Raw genomic sequence first — 12,347 nt, 5'->3', positions numbered from 1 at the left:
AAGTATAAAAATGTTTCTTCAAAGAGTTACCTGACTACTCAGAGATGATCTTCTTTGTGTAGACTTTTCATGAGCAGATAAGCTTTGTCTTGGGGGAGTGCTAGTGTCCACTGTCATTTTAGTTGGTGTCGCTGACAAAGTTGTTACAAGAAGATGAAACGTATTAATAGTAATCTCAATTCTGCAATGCAATATTCAAATCATAGGAAGATCTTCCAGAATAGAAAAAGCTTAAGGCTTGGACTTGGACTCTTTTTTTTTTTTTTTTTTTTCCTTGCATATCCAACAATAATGCAATCTGATGGACTGAAACAGGGCAGTATAGGGGCTGCTACTGCAGTTGTAGAAGCAGAAACCATTACACAGCGTCTGAAAATCTTAGTGGGAAATCTTAGAGTATCTGTGACCCATCATAAAGGACATTCTCATCTGCACACTCTTAATAAAATGATGATTAACTGCTAGAGATGGATTTCATTAAGTAAAGCAGAGAAAGTCTTCGTTAAGAAGAAAATTATATATTCAATAGTTGATGCTTACACGAATGATCTGATACTGCAGTATGTGAAGATTTTCTTGAACTCCTGGAGGAAGCGGAAGGTGTGGGGCTGGTATCAAATCTTTCCAGAGCTTCTTTGAGGCTCACTGTGTTTATGTGATTATCAGATCCAGAGTCTTGACTCTGAAGAGACACACAGAAACAACAGCTATTTTATCAGATTCAGCCCACATTGTACATTTCAGTAAGAAAGTATCTGAGGCCACACAGCAGCTCATCAACCCCTTTCATTGCTAACTGCACAGATGTAGCGTCCTGCTTTGCATCTGTAACTTCTACTCTTTTATAACAATTTTTATAACAAAACAAAGCCATAGAAGCCTAGAAAACAAAATGCATGCAGACATGTCACAAATTGACTGCTGAGCTGAGCTGCTTCTTCTCTAGCAATTCAGTTAAGTCTGAACACCTGTGTTAGGAGTGAACTGCTTATTCTTTTGAAGAAAGAAAAGTTAATTCCACTAGAAGGAGCACTGCCAGATGAAACTTTCTAAACTGCCAAGGGAAAAACTCCATGGAGTATCTGTACAAGCTGGCTCAACTAAGACTTGCTGAGCTTCCAGGGATGTTCAATTAAAATGAATCCTGCATACATCTAAGAAGTAGAAGAGTGTCACATAAGGAAACAATTCCTACTTTCTTGTGAATTCCTTTACGTCACCTTTGTGTGCTGACCTTGTTCTTCCAAGTTACGGATCCTTCCAGGAAGGAAGAATATTTATGTATGAACCTAACTGCAGAAATCAGATAGTAGTAGGGGCTTAGGGAAATTGACATGCTATAATTTCAAGTATATAAACTGCTGAGAAGAGGAGGAGTGGAATAACAGTTAAATATCCTTCCTAAACTTCCTTTATGACTTCGAATAGACATACTATTATAAGCTATGAATATTATACTATTATATAATACATACTATCATAAACTATGAACTTCAAATAGACATACTATTTAACGATTGAAATAATTACTTTAAAAGGACAAATAACTCTTGCTGCTAAGTATTTACTACATGTTATTATTGCTATGAAATGAAGTGAAACAAAATGTTTGTTACTCACTTTATCTGCTTTTATCTCCGGAAGAGACTCCTCAATACCAAGCTCTCGCCGCCTTTCTGCTCTGACTTCTGCATAACTAGAAGAACAAACCCAATACGACTGCTTAATTCCCAGATGATTTTAAAAACATATCTCAGAAAACAAACTCCTCCAAAGTATTTTCCTTACAAAGTACAACTGGAAGTTTTCCGGTAATTCTTTACTATTTATTATTTTCTATCTCAAAAAATACTAACTAGCAATACAGCTTCCATGTAATCTAAATATCTCTAACATGGATTTAGCAAGGAAAACTTACCTTACAACTGTGTGCGTACATACAATAAACTCTGGCCTGGAATTCCACTGGTGATATGTGATATAGTAATGTGTCTGCAGCCAAATCCATTGCTGTCCCTTTGTAAGGAATCTGTAATAACATGACTTCCCTTTCCCATATTGCATTACTGTAAAAGTGAGGAATAAATTTTACTGTCTTTCCAGTCTATAAATACTTAAATTATATAATAAGCATAAGTTCCCAACTCTTCATGTTCTGAGCTCATGTTCAATCTGATACTAAGGCTGAGAATCAAAATTGTAGTTTTCTACCAGAAAGAATCTGCACTTGCCTGAGAAATGCAAAATTCAATTTACCATTTTTTGTATACAGTTTACATTTTTTATATACAGTGAAATACTCATATGCAAAAAAATTGAAGAAAATCATAGCTAAACAGAAAATTTTTTCTATCACATGCCTAGACAGTTTTTGTATTTATTAAATGTCACAGAGACTTTTAAATGCTATTAGAAGAACGGGAGAAGTATTAATCAGAGTGCTGTGCACTCCCATTCACCACAACAAAAAATCTAAATTAAAAGTTGAATCTGTTTTCCAGTTCAGTACCAAAAGAAAAATATCAATATCAGTAGTATGATATCATCAAATGAATACGAGTAGGGAAACTGCACTCATAAATACAAGAAAACTTCACTCAAACCTTCACTTAACAAACTTTGAACATCTACAAAGCAAATTAACTCAATTTAGCAACTTGGTCATACTCACAATGCTCATGACATTTTGCCAGATTATCTAGATCATCCACATGATAATAATCATAGCCTGATGTTCCCAAAACTTCAAATGGAAGATAGCCTATTATTGGAGGTGCCCTAATTTAATAGAAAATTTACAGTCATTTTCTTTTCACAAGAAAAAAAATCATTATATACATTTTTTGCATCTTTTTTTGCATTTGCATTTTTTATTTTTCATTTTTCTCAGAAAAAAAAAATTAAACCCAACATAAGCTATGATTAATTAATACTGATTAGTGAACTCTACATATTATAGCCATTAAAAGTGATTCAGCTACTACTGCTGCTATATATAGAAAGAATTGCAGCACCTGTGATCCAAGAATAGGAACTTCCATTCTAAGCTATGTCTAGATGTGAACTCTTCATTGGGTTCTTCAACAGTGCACATTTCCTAAAAAGTGAAAAAAAAATCATCTCTTTCATAACTGCTCTATTCTAATTCACAAGCTTTTCTTAAATTCAGGCTTACCTGAAGTTAGTGGATAACTTCACAACAGGTATAAGATTTGTAAATTTCACTGAGATTTTTGGCTAGATGCATAGCACTGTGGTAGAATCTAATGTCAGTTATGCTAGGCTGAAACTCAGCTGATTTAAATGCAGCTAGTACACTCATGCTCAGCATCTACAAGCACAGTAATACAAGCTGTACGTGTTTATAATGGGTAAGAAGTCGCAGTAGGAAGATGGTCACCTTACTGCAGCTCTACAAACAGGATAGAGTACTCTAAATCTCTACTTCAGCTACTGCAGGAGCTTGCAACAGTACCCCATAGTAAGAAACATAGATATTTTCAGTTTCATATGACAGAATCCCTTATGACTTTCATCAATAATATCTGAAGTGCTATATGCATTTTCTCTAAAGTTTTCCTGTTCAGAGTACGATTAAAATAATATAAAGGTGATATGACAGAAATGTGCATACCTTGATAAATTGAGGTGTAGCTAATCTAACTGTGGCTATAAAGCAAACTTTGTCTTCATATGAAGGCCGGTGCGATCGCTGAATGGTTCCTTCAAAACCATTGTGTGCTGAATTGGGAACTGAGGGAAGACAGAGAAGAGCTCAACAGAGGTTACAACACAGGCATGTCACATCACAAGACAAATGGATCAGTATTTATCTAATGTAGTTTCTTCTGAATTTGTCACCAATGTGAAAACTGCTACACAGAATACATACACATATATACAAAGGAATTAATAGGAACACAACCATAGAGAAATTTTCACCACTAAAATTTCATAATCTGATGACTGGTCGCAGCACTTTGGCCATGTTCAATTTACCTTCCACAGTAAGCACTTTTTCTAAAGGAATATTATTTAACTGTCTATAATCCTTTTTCCACTATATACTTGGTTATCCCTGAATGCAGCATTTTGCATTTGTTCTAAACAAATGTGCCTGTTTTTCTCCCCAAAACCAATTTATTTTCTATCCTTGCGGCATTTTGAATGTTTTTAGCATTCTTGCTTCACTGTATGACTGCAAACTATGTTCCCTTATTCATAATATAAATGAAAATATTGACGAAACCCAGAAAAAAAAAATCAAAACTTCCATTTGACAGTGAACTGTGGTAACTTTTTCAATCTGTTCCTGCAGCTACTCCTAACAATTTCAATTAACACATGCTCCCTTACATGTTCATGGATATATACTATGATCATGGTCAAAAGCTGTCGCAAAGCATACAGTTTATTTTTCTTATCCACACAGTGTGTTACTCTGGTAGAGAAAACTGAACGGATGTGAATGCTGCTTGTATCTCAAAAATCCATAGTGGCTGCTACTCCACTCCTTGTTAGCTTCCTTTGCTCCTAGTCAGTTCAGCTATTTGTTTGGGAGTATTTGACTCTATGATTCTATGATTTCCCAATCTCGAACTGCAACTTATAAGCCCACAGTTCTCCAGCTCCTCTTTCTGAGACTAACATCATATTTCATCTCTACAGACCTGTTTTTCTAGCTTTCTTATAGTATTAGATACTTGCTTTCGGCTCTAACACTCAATCTCTCCTCATCCTATGAAAAAAGACAGTTGATTTGCAAGACAGTTTTTGATAATTTTTGATTTTTTTGGGGGGAAGTGATCTACTGAGCACAGCCCACAATCCACCTGTCTGACTAACCAAACAGATGTGACTCTCAAGCAGCTACTCAGCACAGGCTGCCCAAACAAACTTAAGATACTGTATACAAAAGTGGAAATAATGAATAAAAATAACTTTATTGGATGAGAGAAGTCATTCAGTGCAGAAAAGTGAAATTCTATAATGGTCCATCCACTGATCTGAACAGCAACTCCTGCAACTGAAAGCAGAAATGGGGGGGGAAGTGCAGAATATGCATTTTTACTTGTCAGCTCACTGCAAGAATAATGAGAACAGCGGATACTTAGTATCCTCAAGTTACTCAGTCACCCACTTAAATATGGATTATACTTAAATTAATTCAGGCTCTTACTTTAAAGTGTCGACTTAAATTTCTCTTACACTATTTTAAAATGTTTTGCAGCTTTCTTTAACTGAAAGACTTTATATTTTGCCTTCAAATACACATAATATCTGATGGGCAGTCTTTGTTTTCATTACAAAAAACTGATGTAACTCTGTTTCATGCTCTTCTTTTCAAAGACTGATTTTAGTTTTTCCTTATGTTTTGCATAATCACCCTAAGCTTGTTCAGGTGTGAAGGTCCCAAAGTATTCCACTCTAATGTGACTGAAATTACTTACCATTATTCAAACACTTGAAATTTCCTATAAACTTTACATATTCATATGTAGGTTGCTCTTTTGGGTCTATCGTTCCTCGCAGCATATGGCAACAGAATTCTAGCTGATTTTTTGCTGAGAAAAGAACGAACAAATTAAAAGATTGCATGGTTGATGAAACACATGGGCAACTAGAAATGGAAAGCAGGAATAATTAAGTTGCGTACTTTACTAAGATACTGTAAATATGGTGATTACAAATAGCTACAGCCTTTGTTTTTAACCAGTGTGATATTAGCTAAGCTAAAGAAAAGGAGAACTCATTTGGCATGTGTGTATGAAAGGACTGAATGCCAGGGACATACAGATCCCTTGAAAAAAATAGAACTATTTTAAACAAGCATCTGCCCAAAACATAACTTTATGTCCTTCCAACACCCATGGCCTGTTTTCATTCTTGTCAGCTGCTAGAATGGTCTAAATAGAAGCCATGTAAACAAAGTCATAGAGTAAAATGCCATGCAACACAAAATTACTCTTCAGGGAAAAGAGGAACAGCGCAGCATGAAAGTGCTTCCATTCAAGTGCACGTTTCATTCTGCATGCCTCATCCACACATTTCCACTTATACGGCACTGGAAAAAAGAACTAATCACATACAATATGAAGTGGATTGTTCTTAATGCAACTACTTACATTTTAAGTATTCTGGTGTCAATGAATCACTTTCCAGCAGATGAGAAGACAGAATTTTATAAATTTCTGAATGCTCCCCCTCTGGGATAAAATTAAATACGCTCTGATCCACAAGATCAGACTGAAAGAAAAAACATTTAATACGTTTTAAAATAATGCAAGACATAGAAAATCACAAACGTTACTATTATAGTGCAAAACAATTCCACAGATCAGAAAAACATCACTAAAATAATAGTAACTCATTAACGTCACTTGCTGGATTTCATGCGAACACTTTGCAAGTAAAAAAATCCACCATTTTCATTTCTTTTTGAGACTGTGAATCGTTTAATGAAAATGCCATGAATGCATCAGATACGCATACACATGTAAGTGCAGTGGAACTTCTATTAATCTCTCTGGGACGTAAATAAAGCAGCATGTAGATGAGAAATTACATAGCGGCCGTCTCGTGTATTGTAATCCGTCAGTGGCAATCAGCACATCCAACCAGTAGTTTGTAACAAAAAGCAGCACCTCCCTACATCACATAGTTGACAATATTTGCAATAATTATATCCAATTGGGAATGATTTCCAAATGTGTTTTATCATCAGTTTCACAACTATATAGACAGTGCTAGGAGTGTACAGATGAATTCAATTAAAATTAATGCATGTTTATATGCATAAATCTATTTGATAAAGTATTCAGAAAAGATCACAGGAACATATATTAAGAATATATAAATCACATCTAACAGAAATGGATAACTATGCCTCCGTAGGTAAACTATAAATTTTAAAAACCACAATTGTACAACTTTCAAAATTTTTAAGCTGATATCATGCAGACTTGATAGGAATTTGTTTGGCAGAACCATTTTTAAAATATGTCACTCCATGTTGTGCAAAGTTCTCTTACCACTACAAGGCAACCAGCCTGTACCAATAATTTGTCCCCCTCTTCTAGAAAAAGCTCTGTTCCATTCATCAACTGTGCATTTTTGAGAACTCATGTTTCTCATTTCTTAGTAGCATTATTCAAAGGTAACTTTTAAAAACTAGAACGTTTAATTTAGCAGTGAGCAATGTCACCAAAATTCAAGATGAGTGAATGTAATAAAATTCAAAGTATTCACCCAGCCTAATAAGCAGAATCAGCAATGATGTATTTCTTATGAGAGTTCTTTGGCAAATAAGCAGTAAAAAATCAGTTTAAAAAAATCCCAGGTTCTGCTCTTCAGCAACATTCTTCTGATTCATGTAGAGGCCACAATAGGTGCAAACTCTAAAGGATCTCCTACAGTCACATCTGTTGTTATAGCCATGTTGAACACAAACGGATGCTAGTCTGGTACTTCTTAATCTTGCATAAGAGACCACTGACTGCATTCTGCATATTCAAAGGGAATGTTTAATATAGGACACAAACCATGAGCAAGGATTTGTGAAAAGGCATTAGAATACTGTACAGGTCTGCACTATAATGCCCAAAAGAATAAAAATTATTAGTACTGATAGTAAAATATTATCCACAGACAAACCAGCACATTACTGAAAGCAATTCATACTTACTGGCAAATGTTCAAGTAAAGGAGTTACACTTTCAGACACATATATTATATTTCCATCTGTCATAATTGCTAAAAAAAAACCATCAAGAGCCTGAAATTAAACATAATAGGCAGTTAAATAAAAAGAAACTGCATATTAAAAATGCTAAGCTATATGCAACATTGAAAAGAATTTAGACCAATTTTAACTGAATTTGCAGTGAGAATTCTGTATTAAAACTTCTCGGTCTTGCTTTTACACTGTGAGCATTACAATTTCCATATTGCTCTGTTCTCAAATAATCTATGATTTCACAGGCAAGATTTTGGTCCTGACGCATCTAGCCGTTGTTAAGTTGGCTCTGTGGCATGCCATCTTGTCTGCTTGTTATTTTTAATTGCAGCATCATTTTAAACACCAGAAAGCTCAGGAAAATGAGCCGGCAGCAACAGAAAGAAAAGAAGGAGAAACGATAAAAAGAACAAATGAAAGAGGAGGTGAAATCGACACATTTCAATATTTAAAGTCTCAATATCTCCAATTTCAATAAGAGAAACTTGTAGCAAGATCTTACTTAAGCTTAAATACTGTGAAACACACTTCTGACTGCTTTATCTTCTACTTAACTCGAACATATTCCTGATGACTTTTGGTAGAAAATTACTGAACAGAATTGCATTTCTAAATAGGAAATTTTAAAGGTCACATATTCAAAAATCTTACATCATTTTCTTCTAACTGTAAGTCACTAGTTGTGGACACATACTTTGTAAGAACACTTGAGAAATACTAGAAACAGCTAGCAAAATCTTTTAAAACAGAAGCAACTATTTCACCATATACATTTAATGTACATAGAAAATTCAGCTGTTTACCTTCAAGAAAACATACAGATGGAATTAAAATATGCAAATGAAAGATAAGCCACCAAACAAAAAAATGTCACCATGGACTCACAGCTCCCTAGGAGGTAGTATTCTACTTCCAGAAAAGTAGACATAACATACCTCTAACATTAACTGTGTGAACTCTTCATTACTAAGGAATGTTGGTTTCCAGTCCTGTCGAATCTCACTGGCATCTGATTGTGCAGTAATTTCTACAATAAAACAAAAATACAATATAAGGATTCACACTCCTAGAAGCCGCTTTCTTTTTCACTAAGTCACACATTACCAGCAGGAAACAGCAAAAGCCTCCAGTCTCCTCACAGTGTGGATGTTGCTCATTTATCAATTCTTCACTATTCCAGCATTTTCAAACTTTTCTTGTTTACAAATTCAAGGTATTCAAAGCAGCATTACAAAGTGACAAGCTCTCAGTAGAGTAATTCCAGTATGCTCAGCCTGCTGGTTTTTTTGTTTGTTTCTTTGTTTACAATAAGAAGCAGAATCCACTCTTGCCAATAAACAAATCAGATAGTTCATCTGGACCTGTTCCCAGAGTACCAAGATTAGTCAAAGTGGAAGTGGTCCAGAAAGAGCCAGAAGCAACATACTTAATCTAAATCTGGTGGCTGAACACAGTAGGATTTTCAACAGAAAAGCAGGCAATCTTTGCTGAACAATTTATTCACTGCTAGAGTAATACAATGAACAGGTCCAAGGACCTCAGGAGGCAAAGCAAGCGTCTGACCTTAGCCAACATTTTGTGCAAAATATTGTAATGTAAACCTGTGCAGAACAATGTTGGTAGGCACTGGCTGCCAGAGCTTTAGGTACCCTAATATGATAACTGCAGTCACACAAATATTCTGTCCCATTAGGTCAAGGACAAATGCCCAAGACCTTAAAACATACCCACTCCTACAGCTACATTTTTTCTTTTATTCTCAAAACCAAAAACAACCAAAAACACACACTCAAAAAACAACAAAAAAACAACAATAGAATGAAAACAGCAACAGGAAAAAAAGTAAGTTTAAGTTTATTCTATGGCACTATGCAAAACACATCTGGTGATGCTTGAACTGTGTTAATAATACTAAGGGAATATTTACCATATCTTAACATACCTTGAACTTACACACTGTGGGATAAACAAATACTTATTCACACACTTAACAGCCTACTTATTTTATTTTATAGCTAACTAATAGCTGCTTCCTTTGTTGCTACAGCTTTCTAATTAGCATACAAGCTAAGAAACTACTCAAGGAAATGGCTTAACTAGGGAAAGAGCTTGTTTATTCAATTTTAATCTTATTTTTGGCAGTGTGAACCATAAGGTGCCATATTAAGAACAAGTGTACAAGCACATATAGGGATTTGCCATTTACAGAAATATCAGCCATAAATAGTGTAGGCTTGGTAGAAGATGTTTGGGTTTTTTTGGCTAAAAGAAAACAATCGGTAATGAATTTCAACATAGTTCATCTTAATGTACTTCCCCCCCTCCCCCCCCCATCAGCTGATGCAAACAGAGAAACAGCAAAGATGTCCAAAGATATTTCTAGTTTTGACATTTCACATTCAAGTTCACAAAACATACACTCATTGGCTTATATATAAGTGGATATGTCTCGAAAATGAAAAAGTTCAGCTGAAAGCATTTATAGATTTCCTGCCTTTTTTTCCCCTCTGTGCTACAGCTAGAAGGTAAAAAGAAAATGCCTGGGTTCCAGATCTGCATTCCTAAATTCTCAAGGCACGCCACTCTCTCTCATCAAACAAACTAGCCCAATAAAGCCTGCTGTAGAACACAACGCTCTGTCATCCCAGTTAAAGCTGACAGCCATGTAGATGTCATATAGCAGAGAGAGGGCATAGATTCACTTGGATTAGCTTTTTCAGTAATTCATCTTGCTTCATATGGAAGCAGGAGAGACAAACCAACTGTTCAAAGCAGAATCTAAGTATCAAAATAAGTTCTTCCAACAAATACATTAGCTAAAATGGATCAGCAGAGCTCTCTTGACAAGCATAACTTTAACAGTTTGCACCTTATGAAGCAACTGTATGACAGAGGTCTCCATTGGCCCAGCTCAAACAACTTCAAGGTTATTTAGAAAATAAATGCTTCTCTTTATGAGACTTGTTCAACAGCTATGGGATTAAAATATATATATATATATATACTGATTTTGAAAAATACTGTCAAAAATATAGCAATATGTCTGGTACCTAAACTATGATCACATGAATATCTTTCTTCAGAGGCTCTTTAGATTTTTGACAATACCCTTAAAGGAGCTGCACAACTGTTAATGTTTTATGTACTCAGTGCATATCATAAATACTGTCGTAACTTACAAACATATTTTTTGTTGTTAGTTACCTTTGTGCTTCCGTAAAAAGTCAATGCTCTTCTGTAGTACAGTGGATTTATCCATCTTCCGAGCATTACCTGGAAGCATGGAACCCAGCTCTTTGATAAGAACATTAAACTGATCTCGACGTTTCTTTTCAGACTTGTTTCTAGACACTCTGACAAATAAAACAGAAAATGTTTTATAGCAATTATGAGAACTTACAATAAGATACATACTGCAAACCCCCGCTGGAAGAACTGTCACACTTACACCAAACCACAGGCAACATTTTGAAAGAATGGTATCCTTCTCAAGGAAGGATGCACTTGGGTCTTCGCAATAGACCCCGGTTGGACAAAAATACAAATACACCACAAATCTAGAGAATAACAGCAACAGAAACGCTTGAATAATGTTGTAAAATGTGGTTACTTACAATGTTTAACTTACAACTTACTCATGTTTTTTATTCCACTGAGAAATCTTGGTCCAAAGGTACAAGCACAGGATATTCTTAGAATTAGGTGAACTGAAAAATTACCTTTTTGCTTTATCTTTGTCATCTTCTTCCACCAGACCATCAAAAATGCTTCCATCATTTCTGAAAGAATCAAAAATAATGAGGAAAAAAAAAAACACACAAAAGAGAGAGCTCATTATACATCATTTCCCTTAAATCAAGAAACTGAAGCACTGTTTTATTACTGTAACATCTCACAAGGACCACCATCAATAACCCAAAGACAAACTGCTCTAACTTTTTGTAGACTGTTTAGTAAACAGACAGCATAAAGACTGACATTTCTGACACAGCCCAAACTAGTTTTAGGATATTTCCAATGTGAACTCAAAATTCTACACAAACATTTAGTTAAGAATCATTTAATTCTATTTTTCCATCTTCTTAATTAAATAATGAATTTACTCCATCCTTTTGAAAATGTTACAGGAGAAATTTGTTGCTTCAACTTTTTCACAGGATCTGTTACAATATTGGAAATACAGTAAGAAAGTACTTGTTTTGCCTTAAATACATCAGTAATGGAAGAGAGCTCGGGAACATGCTATACTTCATCCATGCAAGTAATTTTATGCATATAAATATATGCATATATTGTTAACTCTAAACAGTAGCACTAATTATTCATTATATTTGGTTCCTAAACAAGTATCACAATTTTTACTCAACTTGAAAATTGTGCATGTATTGCTGAAGAGGTTTTAAGATATTAACATGAAAACATTTTACTTTTAAGAAGCCTCAGTTACTTTATACAATACTTTATTTGATTTCCTTTTAAAAGTCAAGATGAAATTGTTCTTCTGTTTTCCAGAACTGCTGTATAATTGACTCATATTTTATTTCTCCCATTTCTTCTGTCTGTATTCAGTTTATTTAGTGTTGTCCACCCACTGGCTACTGCATGTCCAACC

General features: G+C 34.8%; 1 protein-coding gene across 11 annotated transcripts in view; it reads right to left on the bottom strand.

Moving 5' to 3' along the window:
• Positions 1-12,347, bottom strand: part of CLOCK (clock circadian regulator) — a 59,504-nt gene that overhangs the window by 19,055 nt on the left and 28,102 nt on the right. For 10 of the 11 annotated variants that reach the window (XM_048941024.1, XM_048941029.1, XM_048941025.1 and 7 more), the window contains 13 exons: positions 11,455-11,514; positions 10,940-11,088; positions 8,671-8,762; positions 7,685-7,774; positions 6,126-6,246; positions 5,451-5,564; positions 3,635-3,753; positions 3,015-3,097; positions 2,672-2,778; positions 1,919-2,066; positions 1,621-1,696; positions 541-682; positions 31-131 (listed from right to left, as the gene is read on the bottom strand). In XM_048941024.1, the coding sequence (XP_048796981.1) occupies positions 31-131; positions 541-682; positions 1,621-1,696; positions 1,919-2,066; positions 2,672-2,778; positions 3,015-3,097; positions 3,635-3,753; positions 5,451-5,564; positions 6,126-6,246; positions 7,685-7,774; positions 8,671-8,762; positions 10,940-11,088; positions 11,455-11,514 (1,402 nt within the window). Of the gene's footprint in view, positions 1-30; positions 132-540; positions 683-1,620; positions 1,697-1,918; positions 2,067-2,671; positions 2,779-3,014; positions 3,098-3,634; positions 3,754-5,450; positions 5,565-6,125; positions 6,247-7,684; positions 7,775-8,670; positions 8,763-10,939; positions 11,089-11,454; positions 11,515-12,347 lie in introns of those variants that run through there. The other variant, XM_048941034.1, reaches the window with a different exon arrangement.

Source organism: Lagopus muta, chromosome 4 (assembly GCF_023343835.1).
Source record: "Lagopus muta isolate bLagMut1 chromosome 4, bLagMut1 primary, whole genome shotgun sequence".
NCBI classification, from domain to species: Eukaryota; Metazoa; Chordata; class Aves; order Galliformes; family Phasianidae; genus Lagopus; species Lagopus muta.
This window is presented reverse-complemented; position numbering and strand designations above follow the sequence as displayed.